The following is a 26,212-nucleotide window of genomic DNA, read 5'->3' on the forward strand; positions in this document are numbered from 1 at the left end:
AAAGTAGTGCAGACATAATGTGCCAAATGGCCTCTTACCGTGCCATAACAAATGAGAGATTCTGTGGAACGAAGTCCATTGTGTCTGCATCAACTCTCTCACAGCATTTCAAAGAATGAGGATGATTCTCCATCCTTGCAAATCTTTCCTTTTCAAACCATATGTCAGTTCTTCTCTGACAGTTACCATTGTATCTGCTGGCCTAACTGTCCACTTGTCTTTAGAAGGTGGGATAAACCATAAGTTACTTGTCTTTAGAAATGGAGGAAATGCCAAATAAATCGCTCATCCAGTCTAGACCACTGTCATTTGCTGGTCACAGCAGCTCTTATTTTTTTGACCCAAATCCTTTCCTCTTTCTTTCTACCACTCGTCCAAACTAAATTGTTTCACGTTATTTAATGCAGACAAATTTAACCCATGAATTGATGTGATGTTTTCTTCTTACTAAAGTAAGCTGTTAGGCTTAACATTGAGGGACATCAGTTACATGGGTTGGTTGAGGAATCTGTGTCGTTCTCCTTGGATAAGAGAAGGTTGAAAGGAGATTGGATGGAGGTGCTCAAAAGCATGGGGGATCTAGACAGTAGAAAGGAAGGAACTGTGAAAAACTGGAAGAAGTTGGCTAAACGTTGAGGAGAACCAGCATGCACAGATTTAAGGTGATTGGCAGAAGAACCAAAAATAATGTCATAGGTAGTAGGAACTGCAGATGCTGGAGAATCTGAGATAACCAGGTGTAGAGCTGGGTGAACACAGCAGGCCAAGCAGCATCAGAGGAGCAAGAAGGCTGACATTTCAGGCCTGGACTCTTCAGTTCTGGGCTGAAGAAACATCAACCTTCCTGCTCCTCTGATGCTGCTTGGCCTGCTGTGTTCATCCAGCTCTACACCTTGTTATCTCATAATGACATAGGTTTGTTTTTATACAACTTGTGGTTAGGATATGAAATGTATTGTCCGATGATATAGTGGAGACATGTTCAATCCTGGTTTTCAATAGGAAATGGGACTTGTACCTGTAGAGAGAAATTTGTAAGTCTGAGAAAAGAGCATGGTTGTTGGACTGGCTGAATTGCTGCTTGAGAAAATTGACATGATGGCCTTCTCTGCTCTAAATTATTCTATTTCTATATTTATGCAGACTTGTGTTGCTGCAGTGTTGAGTGAGGTGTGGATTGACAAGTTTTTACCTTGTAAATATTGCAAATTGATGCTCTCTGGAATAAAGTATTATTGTTTTTTATTGAGTTATTAGCCTCTTCTTTTTTGAGCACTATGCTATGGTATAGTGGTTACAGGTGTGTCAAGATTTTACTGATATTTTGTGCTGAAGTAACATACTACAGTTGACAGATGTTGAACCACTTGCCTTAGTTCTAAGTAGTTACAATTTAACAGATGCTAGATATCTCAACTGATCGTTAAACAAGGAGCAAGAGGAACAAAACAAGGCTGTCTCAAAGCAGTTCAGTTGTTGACGCAGTAGTTGTAGAACTGCATGTTCTCGGCACCAGGCCAGTTAATGTATTGGAGCAGTGCCACAGTCAAGAATTGCAAATGTTTTTTAAATCATGCAGTCTCATTTACATAAAACTTCAGTATAGCTTTGTATTGTGTATAGATTTGTCCCTGTCCTTTATTGTGGTGAGTTGTAGAAAAGATACTGTGAAATTATGTTGCTTCGGTGAGTTTTAATCTCGCGCTAGGAAACTACTTGAACAGTGTGTTCTAGGCAGTGGGCCAAGTTGCTTAAGAACGTTCAGCCCACTGCTAATCCACTGTTCGTTTCGGTGAGACTGTGGGGTTCTCAGAAATAAACATATCACTAATTCTGTGGTTTTGATACCGTTTGTACTAACTTGTTTTCTGTTACCCACTTAAGTGGATAAATCGAGGGCAAATCATTGATGTTTTGTTCCTAGTTGCAACCAAATTTACAACAATAGAAATAGGAAGCTGCGTATCTTTATTATTAAGTCAATAAATCTAAGTACTGTTCTCTCTCTCTTTCCAGGAAATGGGAGTGAGAATCCCCAGGCCTTTGGGTCAAGGACCAAGTGAATTTATCCCTGAAAAAGAAGTAAGAAATTCAAATCCTTGTGCTGTGTGACTGTATGGATTGTTGCACTTTACAAGTTATTCAGTCGCAATGAACCGTGGTAACAAAGTGTGGAGCTGGATGAACACAGCAGGCCAAGCAGCATCTCAGGAGCACAAAAGCTGACATTTTGGGCATAGACCCTTCATCAGAGAGGGGGATGGGGGAGGGAACTGGAATAAATAGGGAGAGAGGGGGAGGTGGACCGAAGATGGAGAGAAAAGAAGATAGGTGGAGAGGAGAGTATAGGTGAGGAGGTAGGTAGGGGATAGGTCAGTCCAGGGAAGACAGACAGGTCAAGGAGGCGGGATGAGGTGGTAAGTAGGAAATGGAGGTACAGCTTGAGGTGGGAGGAAGGGATGGGTGAGAGGAAGAACAGGTTAGGGAAGCGGAGACCGGCTGGGCTGGTTTTGGGATGCACTGGGGGGAGGGGTCAAGCTGGGCTGGTTTTGTGTTGCAGTGGGGGAAGGGGAGATTTTGAAGCTTGTGAAGTCCACATTGATACCATTGGGCTGCAGGGTTCCCAAGCGGAATTTGAGTTGCTGTTCTTGCAACCTTCGGGTGGCATCATTGTGGCACTGCAGGAGGCCCATGATGGACATGTCATCTGAGGAATGGGAGGGGGAGTTGAAATGGTTCGCAACTGGGAGGTGCAGTTGTTTGTTGTGAACCAAGCGGAGGTGTTCTGCAAAGTGGTCCCCAAGCCTCTGCTTGATTTCCCCAATGTAGAGGAAGCCACACCGGGTACAGTGGATACAATATACCACATTGGCAGATTAACTATTTAAATCTGCGTCCACTTATTTTCCTCTGTAATCTGAGAAGCACCAGAAAGTTTTTCTACCATGTGTTGATGTGAATACAATGGTGCATGTGAATGTGTGTGAAAATTTTGTATTTTTAAACAGATCATCCAATTGGGAAGAGAAGATGCGGAGACACGCCTATTATTCATTGAAGCATTTGCTACTTTGGGTCGTCTGGACAACATCACCTTGTTGATGGGATTCCATCCACAGTACCTTGACAGTTTTCTCAAAACTCAGCACTACTTGATGCAAGTGGATGGCCCATTGCCGTATCATTATCGACACTACATTGCAATAATGGTGAATTCCTCAGTAGCATTGTTCAGCTTAAAGATGAAGTGTAAAATTTCTTGTTAATTCACCATTATATGCCTAGAAAAGAGCATAATTAATCCAGTCCTTCAATTTAATGAATTCAACAGAAGGCTAGGTGTAGAAATACTTTACCCATAGTGTGAAAGCAAATGTTGGCATGCACATGATCAAAAATTGCATAACTGTGTGATTTTTAAAAACTCTTGTTTTGTTTCCACATTCCTCCATAACCTTACCCTCCTGTTTCTGTAATCTCCTGTGCCTCCACTGCTCTGATAAATCTGCAGTCCTGTCATTTGAGCTTTTATACATCCTTAATTTTAATCCTTCCATTTTTGCTGACTTTACCTAATGTTATCTAAGCCCCCAAATACCATCTCTGACCTGTCTGCCTCTCCATCTCTTTCTTCCTTCTGTAAAGCACTTTTATAAAACTTATTGTCATGACCCACAGGAGTAGTACGGAAAATAAAGTCCCACTATTCCTGGAGTAGGAAATGTGAAGATTTAATGAAACTACCACGTATCCCAGTTTGCTTCTGACTCATTGCTACCCAGGATAAAAGCAAACCTTGTGAGGTTTCTTCAGTGAAATAAAGGAAAATATTTACTGTAGCAATCTTATCCTTAACCAGAACAGTCATAGAACAGGATTTCAAATTTATTTTCTTAAACTATATACCCAATTTAACAGGCACCACGTGCACACGTGACGCATACAGACACGAACATACGTAACACACCAATTTTAAGAAGTGGGGAAGAATAGTCAGGGCAATATACTTCAGCATCACCAGTTTTTTTTTGGAAATTCACAAATCTCAACTAGCTGGCTTGGCTCAACATTTCTTCAATAATCCCTCATTGTTTGCCCGTGGTGATCAATCTTTATTTCACTGGTCACTAGGCTGGACCTTTCCCTGTTTGCTTTAGTATTCTTCCTCTCAGGAGCTCTGAATACAGCTTTCCCCTATTTTTATGGTGGAGAGTTGGAAATCGAATTTTAAGAACAAGGGAGCAAAGAGAGTGATGCAGATATCTTCTTGCCTCACTGTCACGTTTTATTCCCATCAGTGAATCTGAGTTAAACTGTAACATGACTAATTGGATGATTTTTGCTGTGCTGTACTCTCCTTAACCCAAATTATCAAGCACCAATTGAAAAACCAAAGATTGCCTCTGGGCAGAGTTGCTCTGAATGCACAGTTGCTCTGAATGCACAGTTGAGGCCACTTTGGCTTCAGTGTCCCCACATTAACACTATTGCATATGCATTGGTTAGTTTTGCAAGCTGCAGTTTGTCTTTCTTTCGTTTAAAAGTAGTGGCCTTTGTTTCTCATTTTCAGTCTCTTGCACCACTGCTTTGATCAAGCTTTTGGTCACGTGACTTAATATTTCCCTATGTGATTTGGAGTCATTTTATTTTATAGTGCTCCTGTAAATCACTTTAGGATGCTCTGTATGTTGAAAGTTTGGTATAAATATGTTTTTGCATGCACGCTACACTTTGCGTGGCTTAGCTATTTTCCAAATATGATTGTGGTTTGCTTTCTGCTGACAATGCTTATAGCTTAGCAAAATGGCACATGGGGCTAAGTGACTTAATTCTTGGCTCCTTTTTCAGTAATCTTACTGCTTCTAGGACTTATAGTGATGAGGACTGGTTTCCTTATGTCTCTTTAGTTTTTGGATCTGTCGCTTGGGCCTTTCATTTTGTTTCTACTTGTGAGATTGACATTTTCCTGCACATTATCAAAGATCTAAATAATTCTAACTTCCTTACCAACACATTGGATTCATACACAAAAGCACAGGTTTGCTGCTTCAGAATAGGCTGTCAAAGGCCTTGTGGAGTCCTTGTGCTGAGCCCGCCTACTTCCTTTGCTTGTGGGATGCATTTAAAGATTTAGATGCACTTGGTATTTGATTCTGCTTTAGCGGGTGCTTCACGTGAACACTAGCTGTCAACTACCGAGGTGGCTTCTTCTGTTTACAGTGCTGCAGCTTAAATGATGTGGGAACTCCTAAAAAGTCATTCTCATCTTTTTCTTAATTCTTTGGATGGGAAGTCGGAATTTCCAACTGTGCAAATCCTGACAAAAATTCATTGCTTAGCTCTCTTCCCACCTGGACATTTTCCTTGCCAAAATCTAGTAATTTGCTTGAGTGCATTTTGTTTTTTATGAACTTGAGTCTGGAAAAAATGGTTTCAGAATTGCAATTTCTACCACTTAAAAATGTTCACTTTTAAATAGGCAGTTACTTGTATCTGACAAATGCAAGTTCAGTACCTAAAAAGTAAAATGAGATTTATTTATTTATAAATCTTTTAGCAGTATGACATTTGTGTTTGCAATGCATTATTGTTCATCTTTTTTGGATATTTGGTTACACATTTATGAAAGCACATAAAGGGCAAAAGGCGATTGGCATATAAATGCAGTTTATATAGTTTTTTTAATCTACTGAATTGTGCTATTTTCCATGCATATTAGTAATGCAGTCACGAATGTTATTTCCTAATATTTGAAAGCATAATTTAGTTAATTTTGGATTTTGGTGCAGGAATCTCACAACAGAGTACAATGTGTTTACATAGAATATAGAACAGTATAGAACAGTACAGCACAATACAGACCCTTCGGCCCACGATGTTGTGCCGAACCTTTACCTGATCCTAAGGTCTATCAAACCTCCACCCCTACTTTATAGTATCATCCATATGCCTATCTAATTGTCGCTTAAATGCCCCTAATGAGACCGACTCCTCTACCCTCTCCGGCAATGCATTCCACGCCGCGGCCACACTCCGTAAGGAACTGACCTCTGGCGTCTCCACGATATCTACCTCCACTCATTTTAAAAGTATGCCCTCTCATAATAGCTACCTCCACCCTAGTAAAAAGTCTCTGGCTGTCTGTCTGTACCTCTGATCATTTTGTACACCCCCATCAAGTCACCTCTCATCCTTCGTCGTTCTAAACAGAAAAGCCCTAGTGCTCTCGGCCTTTCCTCGTAAGACCTTCCCTCCATTCCAGGCAACATCCTGGTAAATATCCTCTGCACCTTTTTCCAATGCTTCCACATCTTTCCTGTAATGAGGCGACCAGAACTGGGCATAATAATCCGGATGTGGCCGAACCAGGCTTTTGTTTAGCTGGAACATAACTTCACAGCTCTTGAACTAAATCCCTCTACTAATGAAAACCATCACACCGTACACCTTCTTAACAACTCTATCCACCTGGGTGGCGGCTTCCAGGGAACTGTGGACATGAACCCCAAGATCCCTCTGCTCCTCTACACTGCCAAGAATCTTTCTGTTAACCCGGTATTCTGCTTTCAAGTTTGTCCTTACAAAATGAATCACCTCGCACTTTTCAGGGTTAAACTCCATCTACCACTTCTTAGCCCAGCTCTGCATCCTATCAATGTCCCTTTGTAACCTAGAACAGCCCTCCATACTGTCCACAACACAACCCACCTTCGTATTGTCTGCGAACTTACTAATCCACCCTTCCACTCCTTCATCCAAATCACTTACAAAAATTAGAAATAGCAAAAGACCCAGAACAGATCCTTGTAGTACACCACTCGTAACTGAGCACCTTTGCTGAATGTTTTCTGTCCACTGCCACCCTTCGTCTTCTAAGGGTCAGCCAATTCTGAATCCAATGTGCCACATTTCCCCTTATGCCTTGCTTCCTTACCACCTTCATGAGCCTACCATGGGGAACCTTATCAAACGCCTTACTTAAATCATGTATGCCATGCCCACTGCTCTACCTTCATCCACATGTTTGGTCACCTCTTCAAAGAATTCAGTCAGGTTTGTGAGGCATGATCTATTCCTCATAAATCCATGCTGACTATCACGAATCAAACTGTGCCTTTCCAAGTGATCATAAATCCCATGTCTCGGAGCCCTTTCCATTAATTTGCCCACCACTGACGTAAGACTAACTGGCCTGTAATTTCCAGGGTTATCTCTATTCCCTTTTTTTTTGAACAAACGAATGACATTTTCCTTTCTCCAATCTTCCAGCACTATACCTATGGACAGCGAAGACAAAAAGATCATCACCAAAGGCCCTGCAATCTCTTCCCTCATTTCCCATACAATCCCTGGATAAATCCCATCAGCCTCGGGGACTTAGCTATCTTTAAGTTCCTCCAAAATTCCTAGTATATCTTCCTTACTAACATTGACCTCCTCCAGCCTACCAGCCTGTTTCCCACTGTCCTCCTCTACAACTAGGTCCCTCTCACTTGTGACTACTGAAGAAAAGTATTCATTAAGGATGTCTCCTATCTCTTTAGGCTCCGTGCACAAATTCCCTTTAGAATCCTTGATCGGCCCTATTCTTTCTCTGGCCTTTCTCTTATTCTTCATGTGCCTGTAAAAGAGACCTTGGAGTTTTCCTTGATCCTATCTGCCAAGGTTTTCTCATGCCCCCTTCTAGCTCTCCTAAACCCTTTCTTCAGCTCCTTCCTGGATAACTTGTATCCCTCTAGAGCCTTTTCTGTTCGTTGTTTCCTAAACCTTACATAAGCATCCTTCTAAGATAATAAAGTGTGGAGCTGGATGAACACAGCAGGCCAAGCAGCATCTTAGGAGCACAAAAGCTGATGTTTTGGGCCTACACCCTTCATCAAAGAAACCCTTTTTCTGATGAAGGGTCTAAGCCTGAAACGTCAGCTTTTGTGCTCCTGAGATGCTGCTTGGCCTGCTGTGTTCATCCAGCTCCACACTTTATTATCTCGGAATCTCCAGCTTCTGCAGTTCCCATTATCTCTCATAAGCATCCTTTTTCCTCTTAACCAGTCGTTCAACCTATTGAGAACCAAGGCTCCCTCACTTGACCGCATCTTCCCTGCCTGCTAGGGACAAACATATCGAGCGCATGCAGTATGTATTCTGTAAACAATCTCCACATTTCAATAGTGCTCTTCCCTGACAGCATCTGTTCCCATTTTATGTTACCCAGTTCTTGCTAACAGAATTGTAATTACCTCCCCCCCCCCCCATTATAAACCTTACCCTGCTGTATGCACTTATCTGTTTCCATGACTATTGTAAAAGTAACCGAGTTATGATTGCTACTGCCAAAATGCTCTCCTACCAACAGGTCTAATGTTTGGCCAGGTTCATTACCAAGAACCAAATCCAAATTGGCCTCTCCTCATGTTTGTCTATCTACATACTGTGTCAGGAATCCTTCCTGAACATGCTGGACAAAATCCACTCCATCGAAACTATTACAACCAAAATGTTTCCAATAAATATCTGGAAAGTTGAAGTCACCCATGACCACAACCCTGTGACTTCTGCACCTTTTCCAGTATCTGTCCCCCAATCTGCTCCTCGACTTGTCTGCAACTATTAAGGGGTCTGTTTAAAAAACAACTCCAACAAAGTGACTGCTCCTTTTCTTGTTCCGGACCTCAACCCAAACTGACTTTGTCGACGTATTATTCTTGAACTGCCTTTCAGTAGCTGCTGTACTAGCCCTGACTAGCAATGCCACTACCTCACTCCTCCTTCCACCCTCCGTATTTCTTTTAAAGCATCTAAATCCTGGAACTTGCAACAACCATTCCTGTCCCTGATTTACCCAAGTTTCTGTAATGGCCACCTCATCGTAGCTTCTTAGACACAAACTTTGTTCTTCTATTAGAATCTATTTTCAGGCTTTTCACTTTTGTCAAAACTAATCTTGTGCTAGTTAGTCTTGTTTGGAGAGTAATTTCTGATTTATGCTTTTTGATAAAATTTCATGCATCTTAAATGTTGGACCTTTTGGCTTTATTAACAGGCTGCAGCTCGACACCAGTGTTCATATCTTGTAAATATCCATGTTAATGACTTTCTCCAAGTTGGTGGGGATCCGAAATGGCTAGCAGGATTAGATTCTGCCCCTCAGAAGCTTCAAACTTTAAGTGAAGTAAATAAAATTCTTGCTCACAGACCATGGCTTATTACCAAAGATCATATTGAGGTGAGTAAGAGTCTGAATTCAGTTTATGCTTGAATCTATCTTGCACCTCAGCCCTAACCCAAAGACCCATTTGCAGCTTTCTGGCCCTCAACTGTGTCATTAATATTACTTGTTCCAGTCAGAACGCATACCCTTTGCAAAGGCTGATATCTATCACATTGATAATTTCTTTATCTGCCTTGGTGTCCACATCTCCTTGCATTGTGTCCACCTGTATCCATTGAATAAAGCAATACTGCCTCTGCCTCCCTGCTTCAGTTTACTTTCTCCAATATCTTAGTCCGCTAAAAATCCTTGTTTGAGATACCCTTCTCGTTTGTGATTCTCTTTCCTAACTGTTTCATTTCAGTTAGATCCCATATGTTCTTCTAACCCCTCAACTTCTTGGTACAGCACCCAGATTTGAACACCTAGATTTGAAGTATGGATGGTGTAGGACTTTCCACCAAATATGGTCAAAACCTTTATGAATAAAATCACAGAGAATTTATATTAATAATGCAACAGAAGGGCAAGTATTTGCTTAAAACATCAGTGTTGAAGGCAGGGCTTCGTTTCAGAATGGGATTAAAAGGAAGAACGAGAGAAATTCACAGCTCGAATTCCAGAGCTTTAAGCCTTTTATGGTTGAAGGCATGTCGACCATGTTATGCCAAAACGAATGAGTGATGAATGAATCCAGTTAGAGGAAGAAAGAGTTGTTTAAGGGGCTGTAGTACTGAGGGGAACGCTAGTACAGAGATAGGGAGAGGTGAGACTATGGAGAAATTTGTACGTGAGGATCAGTATTTTAATTTGAGCGTTCTTCGAATCATGGCCTAATGCAGTGGTTTAGCAGTGTAGTGAACAAGACTTCGTTTTAAGTTAGCATATGAATAACAGAATTATGGAGAGTGCAGGATGATTGTCTTTTTGAGAGCCAGGAAGAATCAGAAGCATGAAGAGGGTTTCAGGGTCGCCTCTCTTTCTTAAGCTAATTATCTTTCTTGACCTATATCCACGCTGTCACCTTCGCTAGAAACATTAACTGATCATAGAATGCGCTGAAGAGTAAAAAAAATTGTGCCTTCTACCTTATGTAGATTTGATTACAAGAAATGAGAAACTAATGTCTTTTGTATCAAATATTTCAAAACTACCAAATGGAAAGATTTAACTGTGTTTTAGCATCTGTTGGCTGTGAGAAACTTAAATATATTTTCTGGAAAATGAAACTGAAATATCATAACTTTGACTTACTAGTGAAGAGATGCAAGTCAATTTAGAGGAATCGAGGAAACCTGAAAAAGTTTGAAGGACGTGCAAGAATGATGTGAAGCTATTATTAGCATAATTCCTTGTTTTATTACAGAAACTCCTAAAAGCTGAGGAACATGGCTGGTCATTGGCTGAGCTGGTACATGTAGTTGTGCTGCTCACACACTATCATTCTCTTGCATCTTTCATATATGGCTGTGGTATCAACCCTGAGATACATTGTGATGGAGGCCACACCTTCCAACTCCCTTCTGTTAGTCGTTGCTGTGTATGTGATTTTACGAATGGCAATGATGTTGTGGAAGACCAACTGAATGGCCTAGAAGGAGGCAAAGTAAGTTCAAAAATGGTAAGTCCTTTTTGTTATTATATGCAAATGACCAGTTGAAAACTCATCTTAAATGATGGATTTGTGCAATAAAACCTAAATTAAAACAAATTGCTTTTTCATGTAAATTTTGGAAACATTAACAATACTATAGTCAATTTTGCATAAAGGCAGTTGTAATGAAAGTTAAAAAAAATTATCAAGACCAAATCTAGTGATCTGTGCTGCATAATGAAATGCTATTGCATAGAACCACCACTTATGTGAACCATGCATTCAATCATCTTTAGAAATATTTGCCTTTAACAGGGCACAGAGACTGTTTGTGAGGTAGAAGCTCTGATGAAAAAAATGAAACAGCTGCAAGAATGTAGAGATGAAGAAGAGGCAAGCCAAGAGGAAATGGCAACACGATTTGAGAGGGAAAAGGCAGAAAGTCTCTACGTAGCACCATCAGGTGAGAATAAGATAGTTGTATTGAAATAATACAAATGTTAATTTTTCATCACCTCATTTAAATATGGTGTTTGCAGTTAATTCTGGGGTACTGCTAAACATGGTACTGAAGATGTTTACTCAATGTGGTAATGTTACTGAACTAATCATTCAAGCACGCAGAATAATGTTCTGGAATCTGGCTTCATATTTCACCAGAGCAGCTGCTGGATTTTAAATTCACATAATAAATCTGGTATTGAAAGCTAGCCTCAGTAATGGTGACCACGAGCTATCATCAGCTGCCATGCCTGCATGTAACTTCACATTCATAGCAATGTAATCCCATGAAAGAATAAATCGTCAAAAATGAATGTAGAAAATGCTAATAAGATTTGTTTGTTTGTTTGTGTATACACTGGTGATAAATATTTGGAGCAAAATAAGGTATGTGCTGTTTATAGAGCCACGGTTTTGCCTATAAAGTACCATTTAAGTATATTTTTTCCAAACTTCCTTCCTCCTCCTTTGCATCTGGAGATTTAGAGACATTTCTTCATATGAAACGATAAGATATAGGAGCAGAAGTAGGCCCAACGACTGGACGACCATTAAGTGAGATCATTGGCTGAGCAGAGAATCCTTAACTCCACTTACCTGCATTTTCCCATAACCCTTCTATCATTGTTAGAAAATATTGGATGAGATGTGTGCAAATTATTCTTTTATTTCATTTTAAACTTTAAACATCACCTGTAAATTCCTGTGTATGTTTACTAATAGAATAAAGCTTTAATACTTGTGATTTAAAAGCTGGATGGTGAAAGTCTGCAGCATTAATTGAGGGAGAATGAAATGATAACATCAGTCTCTGTTTTTGTTCCTACCCAAGAAGGCGAAGAAACAGTGGATACAAGGGATGTTTCTCGCCATTTTGAAGACCCAACCTACGGTTACAAAGAATTTCCCAGACAGGGCGAGCAAAATGTGCCCACATTTCGTGCTCAGGTGCAATTCTACATTTTTAAAAATTATCCATTTGATTTATAGTATGCTAGTTTGTTGTGCCACAGAGTTTTAGGACATGAGTGTGTTCATAATTTGTCAGTTTAGTAATATAACTTGAGTGAGATGATGAACAAAGACTAGCTTGCTTTGTCCCTCATGGAGCCTTTCCCTATAAGAAAGGATGGAACAGAAATCAAACTACACTGAAAACAACTAAACTTGCCTAGTGATACTTCTCTTGCTCATAGTTATGAGGGACTGTCTTAGAGCATTAATGATGGACAGTTATTGAACCGGATGAACATAAGAGTTAGGAGTAGACAATTCATCTCTCTCTTGAGCCTGTGCCGCCATTTAATAGGGTTGTGGATTATCTTATTGTAGTCTCACTCCACTTTCCAACCTATGTTTGATATCCTTTAGTCTTCTCTTTGTTAGTCAAGAATCTGTCTGCCTCTGTCTTTAAAAGAGCCAATCACCCTACCTTCAATGGTTTGAGGTAGAGTTCCAAAGGCACTCAATCCTCAGAAAAAAAATTAAACAAGCGTCTTTGTTTTTAATCTACGTGCCCCTAGTTCTAGTCTCTCGAAGGGGAAATATCCTTCCAGCGTCCACCTTTCACATCTCTCAAGGTCTTGTGTTTCAGTAAGGTCATCTCTCATCTAAGATGATTAAATTATGAATGATGCTACTGCAGAGGACTTGGATTGGGTGACATAGAATATTTCTAATGCAATGAGGTGAGCTGGCCTTCTTGCATTCACAGTGACCTCCAACTGATTCAGGAGGACATGATGACATCTTGTTACAGTAACAGATTTGTGATAGGTTGTTTTTATTTTACTGTCAGCATTATTCACCAATCCAGAGTGGTCGATAGAGTATTGCTGCTGCTACTGGTTAAACCAGTAAGTAGTCCTGGACCCTGCATGGATATTTGTTTTGTCATAAGTTTCTTGCTAATTGGTACTCATTTATGAATTGTTAATACTAGATTTTTTAAATTGTAATTTTTTGCAGGATTATACATGGGAAGATCATGGGTACTCCCTTGTTAACCGCCTTTATCCAGATGTTGGACAGCTATTGGATGAAAAGTTTCAGATAGTTTACAACCTGACTTACAACACTATGGCAATGCATAAATATGTTGATACCTCAATGCTCAGACGAGCCGTCTGGAACTATATCCATTGTATGTTTGGAATAAGGTCAGTTTACAAAAATTTCTGTACATTCCCAAAATTTATAAAACTATTCCATGTACTAATGTTATCAATTTATTTGTGACAGATATGATGATTATGACTATGGTGAAATTAATCAGCTGTTGGATCGAAACTTTAAAGCTTACATAAAAACTGTAGTCTGCTGTCCCGCAAAGACTACAAAAAGAATGTATGACAGCTTCTGGAGACAATTCAAACACTCTGAAAAGGTATGAAGGCTTAACACGAAAATTGAGTATTTCTTAAAAAGAAACAAAATTTAGTATAGTTTACAAGGTGTCTGATTCCTTCAGTGCTACACATTTTTCCAATATGTTGCTTCCGTCTTAGAGAATGAATAATACACCATAAGATGTAGCAGTGAGGTGGGCCATTTGACCCACTGTATGCTCTGCCATTCAGTGAGATTGTGACTGATCTGATAATCCTGCATTCCTCTTTTCTGCCTTTTTCCCACTCTTTAATCCTTTACTGATTTTTAAAAACCTGGCAGTTTTGACCTCCAGTGTTCTTAATGTCTCTGCCTTGACAGACATCTTTTTGTTTAAAAAAAATCCAGAAATTCCTCTTCATCTCTGCCTTAAACAGGTTGCATCTTACTCTGAGAGTCTGCCCTCTGGTCTGTACCACATGGGGGGACAAACTCAGTATCGTGCCTGTCAAGTCCTCTAAGAATCTTTGTATGCTATAATAAGGCTGTTGCTGATTCTTTAAATTCCACTTCATTTAAACTACAAACCAAATTTATACAACCTGTCCTCAGAGGAAGATCCTTCATTACCTGGAATCAACCTGGAGACATTCTGTGAACTGCCTTTGATTGCAACATATTTTTCCTGAGACATGGGGACCAAAACTGTTCTCTGTATTTAGTTGTGGTCTAACTCGTGCCTTGTATAGTTTTAGCAAGCCTTTTCTCTCTTTTTAGTTTTATTTTTATTTCATATTCCCTTTGAAATAGCCATTCCATTTGTCTTCCCTATTATCCACTGCACTTGGATGCTAGCTTTTTGTGATTCATACACTAGGGCCCCCAAATCTGTGTTGTAGCTTTCTGTAGATTTTCTATATAAAATGAAACTTGGCTTCTCTACTGTACCTGGTGAACTGAATAACTTAACGTTTTCCCATATTATTTTCCATCTGCCAAATGTTCGTTCACTCATATAACCTGTCAATTTATCCCTCCGTAAACTTGTCATCCTCACCTTTTGTCTACCTATTATTTTTTGTTTTCTGTAAATTTTCTGATAATATAACTACTGACCCCTATAGCGCAACGCCAGTTGCCAACTTGAAAATGCCCCTTTTACCCTAACACACTCTTCTATTAAATAGGTAATCCTCTATCCATGCTAATATACTACCCTCAATGTCATTGGCTGTTACGAGCAGTACATAGAACATAGAACATTACAGCACAGTACAGGCCCTTCAGCCCTCGATGTTGTGCCAACCTGTCATACCGATCTCAAGCCCATCTAACCTACACTATTCCATGTACGTCCATATGCTTATCCAATGACGACTTAAATGTACCTAAAGTTGGCGAATCTACTACCGTTGCAGGCAAAGCGTTCCATTCCCTTACTACTCTCTGAGTAAAGAAACTACCTCTGACATCTGTCCTATATCTTTCACCCCTCAATTTAAAGCTATGCCCCCTCATGCTCGCTGTCACCATCCTAGGAAAAAGGCCCTCCCTATCCACCGTATCTAACCCTCTGATTATTTTATATGTTTCAATTAAGTCACCTCTCAACCTTCTTCTCTCTAATGAAAACAGCCTCAAGTCCCTCAGCCTTTCCTCGTAAGACCTTCCCTCCATACCGGGCAACATCCTAGTAAATCTCCTCTGCACCCTTTCCAAAGCTTCCACATCCTCCTTATAATGCGGTGACCAGAACTGTACGCAATACTCCAAGTGCGGCCGCACCAGAGTTTTGTACAGCTTCACCATAACCTCTTGGTTCCAGAACTCGATCCCTCTATTAATAAAAGCTAAAACACTGTGTGCCTTCTTAACAGCCCTGTCAACCTGGGTGGCAACTTTCAAGGATCTGTGTGCACGGACACCGAGTTCTCTCTGCTCATCTACGCTACTAAGAATCTTACCATTAGCCCTGTACTTTGCCTTCTGGTTACTCCTACCAAAGTGCATCAGCTCACACTTGTAACTCATTGTACCTTGTTGAATGCCTTTTGGAATTCCAAATACCTTGCATTCACTGGTTCCGCTTTATCTATTGTTTTGTTACTTGCTCAAAGAATTTTGTCAGGCATGATTTTTCTTTCATGAAGCCATGCTGACTCTGCTTGATTCTATTATTGTATATTCCTAAAAGCTGTGCTATTTCTTTCCTTATGATAGACTCTTAACATTTCCCAGTGACACATTATGGTAACTGGCCTGTGGTTACCTGTTTTTATTTTGTCTCACTCCTTTTTTGTTTTGAACAAAGATGTTATAATGGCAGCTTTCCTGTCTTTTGGTAAGATTACTCTAATGTATTCACTGTAGCTATTTCCTTTAAAATACTAGGATGCAACTCAAAGGTCTCGTGGTCAGATCACCCTTTGGTTTCCGTGATACTTTAGTGAACACTGTTTTGTTGCTTTTAGTCCTTTGATTTATTTCTAATACGGTCCTCCCTTAAAGTCTACATGTAAAAATAGTTTTTAATTTTATCAGTGTAAGTTTTGTAATGTTGACTTTAGTGGGATCATCTCAAGTTCCCTCATAGATCCCCGTAGCCATCATAGCGTGGTATTTATCTTCTGAGATTTTAAACAACATCTTTCTGGAAAGTTTCCAGCAGGATTAAATGTAACATCCCCTTTCAAAGTGATTTAATATTTTCAAAGAATAGCTGTAACTGCTAGAACTCTGAAAAAGTCTGTCTTACAATTAGTTAGCACTCTCCTTTAACTCTGATAAAATTCTTCCAGTGGGACTGAGGCAATACCTTCAGTTTAGGGATGAAACACTCTCTCACCAGGAATTCTCACCCCATTTCATTATGCAGCGATCTCTATTTGAAGTTCATATCTGGACAACTAGTGGGGATGGATTTGCATCAAATGGCCTATTGACAAGCTTTAAAATTTCATATACATAAAAATGAGCAGCTTTTATGGCTCTGGGATGTCTGAGGCATGTAACTAATATGGCATTTTCTAAAGTGTTAGCAATGTTGACTGATAGTGGCATTGGGTTATGCCAGTGTATTGATCTACATTGAGTCATGTCTTTCACCTTGAGTTCTGAATATAATAGGAAATTCTGAATTGAATTGCCTCATTTAGTGTGAAATTGTTCTTTTCCCACAACTTTTTGAATTGTCACTTTTGAAAGGATTTGTTTTTAAAACATGGTTTTTCCTTCCTCCAGATTCATGTGAATTTGCTTCTTATGGAAGCTCGAATGCAGGCAGAACTTCTTTATGCTTTGACAGCCATTACACGATATCTAACATGAAAAGCCTGCACTTTCATAAGAATTGATTCTCATTGGAGGAATTGCCGTTCATTTGAACCAAATAGGCAAGTTATCCATAAATTCCAATGTGCCATAACACACATCATGAGAAAAGTGTTACCTGTTGGTGCACAGTGGCTTGCCTGTAACTCTGGACCTTTCTCCAAAGGAGCAGAATGGAAGACTGTGAAGAACCAATGTGCAACCTGAGTATTTGATCATCTGTGTGTTTTGACAACACAAAGTAATTTCTAACACTTTCAATGATTTGCAGCAATGCAACAAACTATATGCTTTTGTCTTTTTAGACTAGGTTATAATGTGTGGTTGCAGTAGGTAACTGGAGTTGGAGCATGTAAAAAAAAAAAAAAATTGGGTTCTGGAAGATTTGTACTGTAAGTTGAAAGTTGTTAGTGCTGCTATTCCTGTCAGTAGTTGCTGCAATTGCTGGCTGGCTGTGTTAAGACTATCAATCTGAATACTGCAGCTACCTGAGCCTGTACTGTGAGCTCCAGTGATGAGTTACAGTTTGAGAGTCTGTACTGACATTTATAATTGTTAGAATTCTAACACACCGCTGTATAATTTTTGGAATATGCAAGTATTTCTATAACTTGTATTCTGCTGTAAACATGCAGTGTGAATTTTTTTTACATTTGTTTCAAAAAAAATGGTGTAGTTGTGATAGATATAATTCAGTTTTACCCAAAGTATTGTCTTGAGACAAATGTATTTTGAGTTTCTGTCTTCCTTGCAAAACTTACACAGTGTAATGCTTTGTGCATGTTTTGTATTACAGTTAATGTTTATAGCTATTGCTATTTGTGAGAGAAGGTTCTGTTACCCTCCTAGCACGGTGAAAGTTTTCTGTTACTAGTAGCTTTGTCCAGAAGCATGACTCTAGGTGACAGGACAGCAGTCTTTAGAATTACAGCATAAAAACCTAATTGTTTTTTTAATGTGATATTTTAACCATTGACAGCTTCTCTAACAAAAGCTGGAATTATTTTGTTTACTGATGACCAGTACTTGATTCAAAATATCAGCATGAAGTCTATTCTGTTTTCATAGGTTTTTCATCAACTTAGTGGTTGTAATACAAAATATTAAACTTGTTTTTTTAAATAAATGTCATTATTGACATTTGAAATGAATGAAATTGAATTTGTTGCCAATAAATCTGTTTCAGTAAATTACCAGAATATTACTGTTTATACTTAACAGATGCAGCAAGTTGTCTCAATTAAAACTAATTTTGAATTGTGTAGAGTATCATTTGGAATTTCTGTTTAAATCACAGTGGAATTGTAATGTTTAGGAAGTCATTATATACAGCAGAACTTTTCTCATCCGAGGACACTTGTAACCAGCAACTATGAAAATGTAACTCATGAGCAATGAAGATGGTGGCTCAGTGATTAACTAGGGACCTGTGTTCAATTCCTGCCTCTGGTGACTATCTGTGCGGAGTTTGCACATTCTCCCAGTGCCTGTGTGGGTTTCCTTCGGTGGTCCGGTTTCCTTGCATAGTCCAAGTATGTGTAAGTTAGGTGGATTGGCCATGCTAAATTGCCTCTAGTGTCTAGGGTGGGAAATGCAGAAATAGGGTAAGGGATGGGTCATGGTGGGATGCTTTTTTTTGAGTCGGTGTGGACTCAAATGGCCTGCTTCCCCACTGTAGGGATTCTATAAACCATGGGAACATGGCTAAACATGAATTCACATAGGAGAGATCATGAGATTCTGCTGGTGCTCCCTTCTCAAGCTTCTGATAAAAGTTTGTGGAAAGTAAAATGATTTGATCTGAAAACTCCCTTTCAAGAATTTTTGTTCTATAAGCCACAAACTCATGACAAACAAAGATCACCATTGAAGGCCACTCTTTAATGTACAATAAAAGTCGGGATGAGATTACTCAGATGGAAAAATTGAGACTTCATTTTCACGATCCCATAAAGAAGACAAATGAAACGTAAAGTGAGTCAAAGGGGTGTTGGGCTGTGGGGAGTAATTTAAGCTGAGGACGGTGTCTAGAACCATAAGACCACCATGCTATAGATGAATCTGGAATTTTAACCTGTTAAATTGGACTGTCGCACTATATTTTCATTACACAATTACAGCCTGAAATTTCTTCTGCCAGCTGTGTATTATGTTTTGTGGAACTTACAACCTAGCCCAAACTTAATGCAATGTTGCTATTTGGAAATGGGCTAAATAGATTTGTACTTTGGAGAATAGAAGATTGGATAAACTTTTACTCCAGCTCTTTGTCTAGAAACAGGAACTTCATTTTCTGTGGCGTATTCCACATTCACATTGGACTTGGTTTATTTTTAAGGATAGGATGGGTAATGGGTTAGTTCTTGCTCACACAGCAGAATGGTCTGCTGTAAAGAGGAAGCATTTGATGTGTTGGTAATATCACTGCACTAGTAATCCAGTATCCCAGTCTACTGTTCTTGTGACACGAGTTCCAATCCCACCTTGGCAGATGGTAAAATTTGAATTCAGTAAATCAAAATCTGGAATTAAAATCTTGTCAATTAGTGACAATGTCACTGGAGTTGTCATAAAGACATATCTGGTTCACTAATGCCATTAAGGAAAGGAAAACTGCCAACCTTACCTGGTCAGGCCAACGTGTGACTCTAGACCCACAGAAATGTGGCGACTCTTAACTGGCTCTCTAGGCCATTTCAGAGAGCAATCAGTTCAAGGGCAAATGGGGATGGGCAATAAATGCCAGCCTTGCCAGCAATACTCTCATCTCACGAATGAATTAAAGAACAAATCTTTACTCTAGAATTTGTTTTCTCACTAATGGAGATGAAATGTGGGGCCCATCATTTGGAAAATTTTTTGGGGTTTGAATCTCTGGGATTTGAATTTTTAAAAAAATTCTGTATTAGAAGTTCAACTATGACTGAAACCATTGTTGATTATCATAGAAACTTGTGGTTCACTAATGACCTTAAGAGCAGCAGTTTTCCTTTCCTAATCTGGTCTTATCAATATGGATCCATGTCTGCAGCAAAGTGGTTGATTTTTGCCTGCCCTCTGAAATGGCCTAATAAGCAGTTTAGTTGTATCAAAACTGCTTAAAAAGTCTCAAAGGAATGAAGTTGGTCAGAGTACCATACACTAAATATGCCAATGGCTAACCTCTTGACCCTGCAAAGTCGTTCTAACTAACATCAGGAAGAAAGTTTGGAATAGTCTAGCAACAGTCTGATACAGTCATACCCACAGAATCATTTCTTACATAATGTCCCAGGAAATCATGTAACCATTCCTGGGTATGTTTTATCCCATTAGCTGGGCAGACCAGACAGAGGTGGTACAGTGATATACATTTGGAAGAGAGTTGTCTCAGGAGTCCACACCCCATGAAGTGATTTCAAGTCAAACACTGCCAGGGGTGGGTAGGTTTCCTTGGTAATCAACTGTTGAATCAGTGCTCCTCCAGGTTGAACATTGCATGGAACAAACACTGAAGTCCCTGCCTAGAGTACACTCTGTGCCATTGTTAGCCTCAATGTCCAAGATCAGGAGCACCTCTACTGATTTGAGTTTGTAGAGTCCTAAAAGACATAACTGAGATTGCAGTAGGGGGTGAGGTGAAAACATGCTTGACAAACCTGCAATGTTTTTTTTGAGAATATAACCAGCAGAGTTGGGGAAACCAGTAGACGTGTTTTACTTGGACTTTCAGACGTTCCGTAGAAGTTTAGCATGTAAAACTAAAATACATGGGATTGGAAACAGTGTGCTGACACGGGGAACATCTATGCATAGAGAATTGGCTGACAGCCAGGAAACCGTATGTATGAGCTTCAAGTAGTTGCCAATAACCAGTGTGATACTTTAGAGACTAGTGCGTGGACCCCAGCTACTAACAATATATTAACAATTTAGAGGAGATAACTGAATGTAATAGCTCTTAAGTTTGCAGACAACACATGCTGGGTGGGAGGGTGAACTGAGGAGGAAGCAGAGATGCTTTAGTGTGACTTGGACGAGTTCAGTGAGTAGTAGAAATATAATGTGAGGTTATCCAATTTGGTATCAAAAACAGGAAGCCGTCTGAATGGTGATAGATTTGGAAAGGGCTGATGCAATGAGGGCTAGGCGCCCTTGTATATTAGTGGCTGGAAGCAAGTACAAATGTGCTGCGGTTGTATAAGGTGTTGGCATGACCATATCTGGAATATTGTGTGCAGTCTTGGTCTCCTTGTCTAAGGAAGGAAGGTTGGAGGGAGCATAACAAATTTACCAAGCTAGTAGGACATTTGAAGAGAAACCCGATCGGTTAGAACCGTTTACTGGAGTTTAGAAGGATGAGAAACCTCTAAAATTCTAATGGAACTAGATAGAGTAAATGCAGGAAGGAGTTCCTCATAATCACAGCTTCCCTACAGTGTGGAAGCAGGCCATTCAGCCTATCGAGTCTATGCCAGCCCCTCAGAGCAGCCCACCAAAATCCACGCCCCTCCCCCGATCCTATCCCCATAACCCTACGTTCCCATTGGTGTTAGCTAACGGATCCATTGCAGAATGGCAGGACAAGCTCAAGGGCTGAATGACCTCCTCCTGCTTCTATGTTCAAAAACAGAATTTGTTCCCCCACTTGTTCCAACTGAGGTATGTGTTTCAAGATGTAAATATGTCATTAGAACATTCAAGTGGTCTTCTGATGAAGGAAATGAGAACAGGATTCCAATAATATTGTGCAAAGTGGATTCTAGGTCAGCATTCCTAAGATTCAAATTTTAATGTTAGTTTTTTTTAAAAAATGAATTGGGAAGTGCCTCAGTTGACATTGTAGCTTCCTCTTCTCCAGGACATCCTGATGAACCCTTCTCTGCTGCTCTTCCTCCATTCTTCTTCTCCTCTTGTCTGACCTTTCCCGTTTCTTCAGACTTGCCCTTGACTGTCCCTGTGTATACAGGAAGGCACCGGCTCATTTTTTTTTGTCTCCCAAGTTGTGATGGCTGAAGAGAGCACTGAAAGTTTGGGTGAAATCGATTTCAATTGCTGCTGTCATTTTAGGGTTGCATGCCTCCTTCAGGTTTGTTTGATTTGTTCTCATCTTCATCATCTACAGCTTGCTGGAGGAGGAGGAGGCTCTATAAATATTCACATTCTCAGTGACAGAGGAGCCCAGAACATCAGTGCAAATGATAAAGCTGAAACATTTGCAGCAATCTGTAGCCAGAAGTGTCATGGGGATGATTCATTTTTGTCTCTCCTCGGGGTTTCCAGTATCATACAGCCACCATTCAGCCAATATGATTCACTCCACGTGATACTAAGAAATGGCTGACAATGCTACAAAGGTTCTGGCAATTGTACTGCAGATCTATGCTCTAAAACGGGTTGCACCCCTAGCTGAGCTACTCCAGTACAGCTACAACACAGACATCTATCAGATGTGGCAGATTGCCCACGTCGACCCTGTACACAAAAAGCAAGACAAATTAAACCTAGTAAATGACCATCCTGTCAGTCTACTGTCAGTCTACTGTCAATCGCCAGTCAAGGAACATAAGGTAGCATCAACAGTGCTACCCAGCAGCACCTGCTCAGCAATCACCTGGTCACTGCAACCCAGTTCGGATTCTGCCAAAACCACTCAACTCCTAACCTCGTTACTGCCTCGGTTCCAGAATGGGCAGAGAAGCTGAATTCCACATGTGCGGTGAGAATGATTGCTGTTGACAGCAAGGCCACATTTGATTACTTATGGCATCAAGGCATCATCTCAGCTCTGGGACATCTTTGCATGAATTCCTCAGGGTAATGTCCTTGGCTGAAGCATTTTCAGCTGTTTTATCGATGACCTTCCCTCCCTCATGAGGTTAGAAATGGAAATATTTGCCAAAAATTGCATAATGTTCAGCACCATTCATGAATCCTCAAATATTTGAAGTGCTGCAAACCTTGGACATTATCCATGAAAAGTGGCAAAATAACATTTGTGCAACACAAGTGCCAAATAATTACCATCTCCAATGTGAGAAAATCTCATGATCACCCCTTGAAATTCAATTGCATTATCATCACTGAATCCTGGATATCATCACTAAGTAAAAACTGAAGTGAACTAGCTGCATCAGTACTGTGACTAGTCGAACAGGTCAAAGACTAGGAATCCTGCAAAAAGTAACTCTCCTCCTTAATCCCAAAGGCCTGTCCATTATCTACAAGACACAGTCAGAAGTGTGATGGAATATTCCCTACTTCCCTGGATGAGTGCATTACAATAACACTGGAAGCTTAATACTATCTAGGACTAAGCAATGCGCTTGATTCACACCACATCCACAAACTTCATTCCCTCCATCACCGATGCTCAGTAGCAGCAGTGTGTACCATCCACAAGAAGCACTGCAGCAATTCAACAAGGCTCCTTTGACAGCTCCTTCCAAACCCATGACCACTACCATCTAGAAGGACAAGGGCAGCAGACACATAAGGATACCGCCATGTATAAGTTTCTCCCTCGCTGACCTGAAAATATATTGCTGTCCCTTCAGTGTTAAAATCCTGAAATTCACCAATGGTATTTTGGGTGTCCCCACACCAAAAGCACTGCAGTGGTTTAAGAGGACAGCTCACCAATACATTCTTGAGGGCAACTAGGGATGGGCAATAAGTGCTGGTCCAGACGCATCCCATGAATAAATGAATGGTATAGTCTCCTTCTAAAAAGCTGTAAGTGTCATGATTATCAGCATTTTATTGGACTCACAGGCCTGCCATTCCCACAACATCACTTCTGGTTCTGGCTGTGTCTTTAGGTGTCCAAGGTGATCGCGATTAAATGTTAGGATATAGAGTGTGCAGCATGGAAACAGACCCTGGGTCCAACTTGTCCATGCCGACTTGGTATTCTATACTGAACTAGTCCCATTTGCCTGCATTTGGCCTGTGTTTCTCTAAACCTTTTCAATTCAATACCAGTTCAAATGTTTTTTATATGTTGTAATTGTACCCATCTCTACCACTTCCTCTGGCAGCTTATTCCATATTCACACCAACCTCTCTGTGAAAAAGTTGCCCCTCAGGTCCCTTTTAAACACTTGCCCTCTCGCCTTAAACCTATGTCCTGCAGCTCTGAACTTCCCTACCCTTGGGAACAGGCCTAGGCTATTCACCTATCTATGCCCCTCATGATTTTATAAACCCCTATAAGGTCATCCCTCAGCCTTTGTCATTCTAGGAAAAAAAATCCCAAGTTATTCAGCCCCTTCTTTGAACTCAAACTGTCCAGTCCTGGCAACAGCCTTGTAAATTTTTGTTTGTACCTTTTCTAGTTTAAAAACATCCACCCTATAGCAGGGAGACTTGAATTGTACACAGTATCTAAAAGTTGCCTTACCAATGTCTTGTACAGCCACAACATGCTGTCCCAACTTCTGTACTCAATGCTCTCACCAATGAAGGCAAGCATGCCAACGCCTTCTTCACTAGCCTGTGTACCTGCAACTTTACTTTCAAGGAACTATGAACTTGCAACTCAAGGTCTCTTTTCAGCAATACTCCACAGGACCTTACCATTAAGTGTATAAGCCCTGCCCTTGTTTGCCTTACTAAAATGTAACACCTCATATTGAGCTAAATTAAACTCTATCTGCCACTCCTCAACCCACAGCCCATCTGACTAAGATCCTGTTGAATTGAGGTATCCTCTGCTGTCCATGACACTAGTAATTTTGGTGTCATCTGCAAATTTACTAACCATACCTCCTTTATTTTCATCCAAATTGTTGATATAAATGAAGAACAGGGGATCCAGAACTGATCTTTGTGGCACACAGCTGATCACAGATCTCCAGTCCTTTATCACTACCCTGTCTTCTACCATCAAGCTAAAGTTGTATCCAGGTGACTATCTCTCCTTGCGTCCCATGTAATCTAATCTTACTTTTCAGTGAACCCTACAGTGTGAAAATAGGCCATTCATCCCAAGTCCACACTGTCCCTCTGATGAGCATCCCACCCAGACCCATTCCCCTAGTCTAACCCACCTAAACTAAACATCTCTGAACACTGCAGGCTATTCAGCATAGCCAACTTGCACGTCCTTGGACCGTGGGAGAAAACCCACACAGACACGGGGAGAATGTGTAAACTCCACACATGTAGTTGCCTGACGCTGGAATGGAGCCCAGGTCCCTGGTGCTGTGAGGCAGCAGTTCTAACCTCTGAGCCACCATGCCACTTACTAATCAGTCTACTGTGTAGGACCTTGTCAAAGACTTTGCTGAATTTCTTGCAATAAAATGGGACTTGTCTGGGCATGACTAACTAATTATTTTACCCTATTAATGTTTTTTATCCATTTGCAGGATGTTGGCATCATTGGTTAGGTCTGCACCTTTCCTAATTGCCATTTTACTTCTGGTTAATGAAATAGAATTAGAACTGGTTGTAAACCTGAAGCAAAAGCTTCTGGAACGAAAGCATTTTTCAGAGAAGTTAAGTTAGCATATTAGACACTGGGCCCTTTTTAAATTTGAAAATGAATTAGGCAAAGCAAAATGAGAGGAAAGCATACAGAATTGCAGAAAAGTCAATAGTAGAAGGGCATAACATCCCATCTTGGTCGGATATCATCCAAAAGGATCTAATATCCCCATATTCATTTTCCAAATAAACATTTTATGGATTTTCTTCAAAGAATTTGTTTTATTGAATTGACGGCTTTCTAAAATGACTTCGAATAATGCTTTTGCACCAAAATCCAAAACTCTTTGACTGAATTTTCTGCCTAACAGCAATGAGTTTCAAATTGTGGGTGGACAAGTGCAAGAGATAGAAAATGTATCTAATGTATATCCTAAAATAGGCCTAAAACCTTTGGTACTATAAACGAGTCAGTCAAGCAGAATATTTCACATAACAGTGGACTCTAATTTGCAGCTGTTTCCTGAAGAACAGCAGCTGCACTTCCTCCCAGCCATTTACAGAAAAAAACTAAAATTAGTTAGTACTGTCACATTGAAGGTGCAGGAACAAACAGATTACTTGTTCATGTCACAAGACAATATTGTGATTCTGGAAGGTTTTGTTTTGCACAGCTAATGTGTATCAGTTACATCATCAATCATTTGTAGCTGATGAGCTATTTTTACAAATTCTGAAGGACCTGGGCCCTTGCTCTAGCACAGTATGGTGGCATACACTGGTCATGTTTGCAGATTCACTACCATCATTTGCCTTTTCGTTCAGTAACATTTCTCAACTAT

At 40.2% G+C, this 26,212-nt stretch overlaps 1 protein-coding gene across 5 annotated transcripts in view; it reads left to right on the forward strand.

The window, feature by feature from the left end:
• Positions 1–18,117, forward strand: part of sesn1 (sestrin 1) — a 118,646-nt gene extending 100,529 nt beyond the window's left edge. For 4 of the 5 annotated variants that reach the window (XM_048531061.2, XM_048531065.2, XM_048531067.2 and 1 more), the window contains 9 exons: positions 2,017–2,082; positions 3,009–3,209; positions 9,041–9,223; positions 10,575–10,829; positions 11,118–11,265; positions 12,136–12,251; positions 13,272–13,462; positions 13,545–13,689; positions 16,872–18,117. In XM_048531061.2, coding sequence (XP_048387018.2) covers positions 2,017–2,082; positions 3,009–3,209; positions 9,041–9,223; positions 10,575–10,829; positions 11,118–11,265; positions 12,136–12,251; positions 13,272–13,462; positions 13,545–13,689; positions 16,872–16,958 — 1,392 coding nt within the window. In that variant the 3' untranslated portion in view covers positions 16,959–18,117. Of the gene's footprint in view, positions 1–1,551; positions 1,647–2,016; positions 2,083–3,008; positions 3,210–9,040; positions 9,224–10,574; positions 10,830–11,117; positions 11,266–12,135; positions 12,252–13,271; positions 13,463–13,544; positions 13,690–16,871 lie in introns of those variants that run through there. The other variant, XM_048531063.2, reaches the window with a different exon arrangement.
• The last annotated feature ends 8,095 nt before the right edge of the window (positions 18,118–26,212 follow it).

The sequence above is a fragment of the Stegostoma tigrinum genome, chromosome 4 (assembly GCF_030684315.1).
Source record: "Stegostoma tigrinum isolate sSteTig4 chromosome 4, sSteTig4.hap1, whole genome shotgun sequence".
In the NCBI taxonomy this organism is placed as follows: domain Eukaryota; kingdom Metazoa; phylum Chordata; class Chondrichthyes; order Orectolobiformes; family Stegostomatidae; genus Stegostoma; species Stegostoma tigrinum.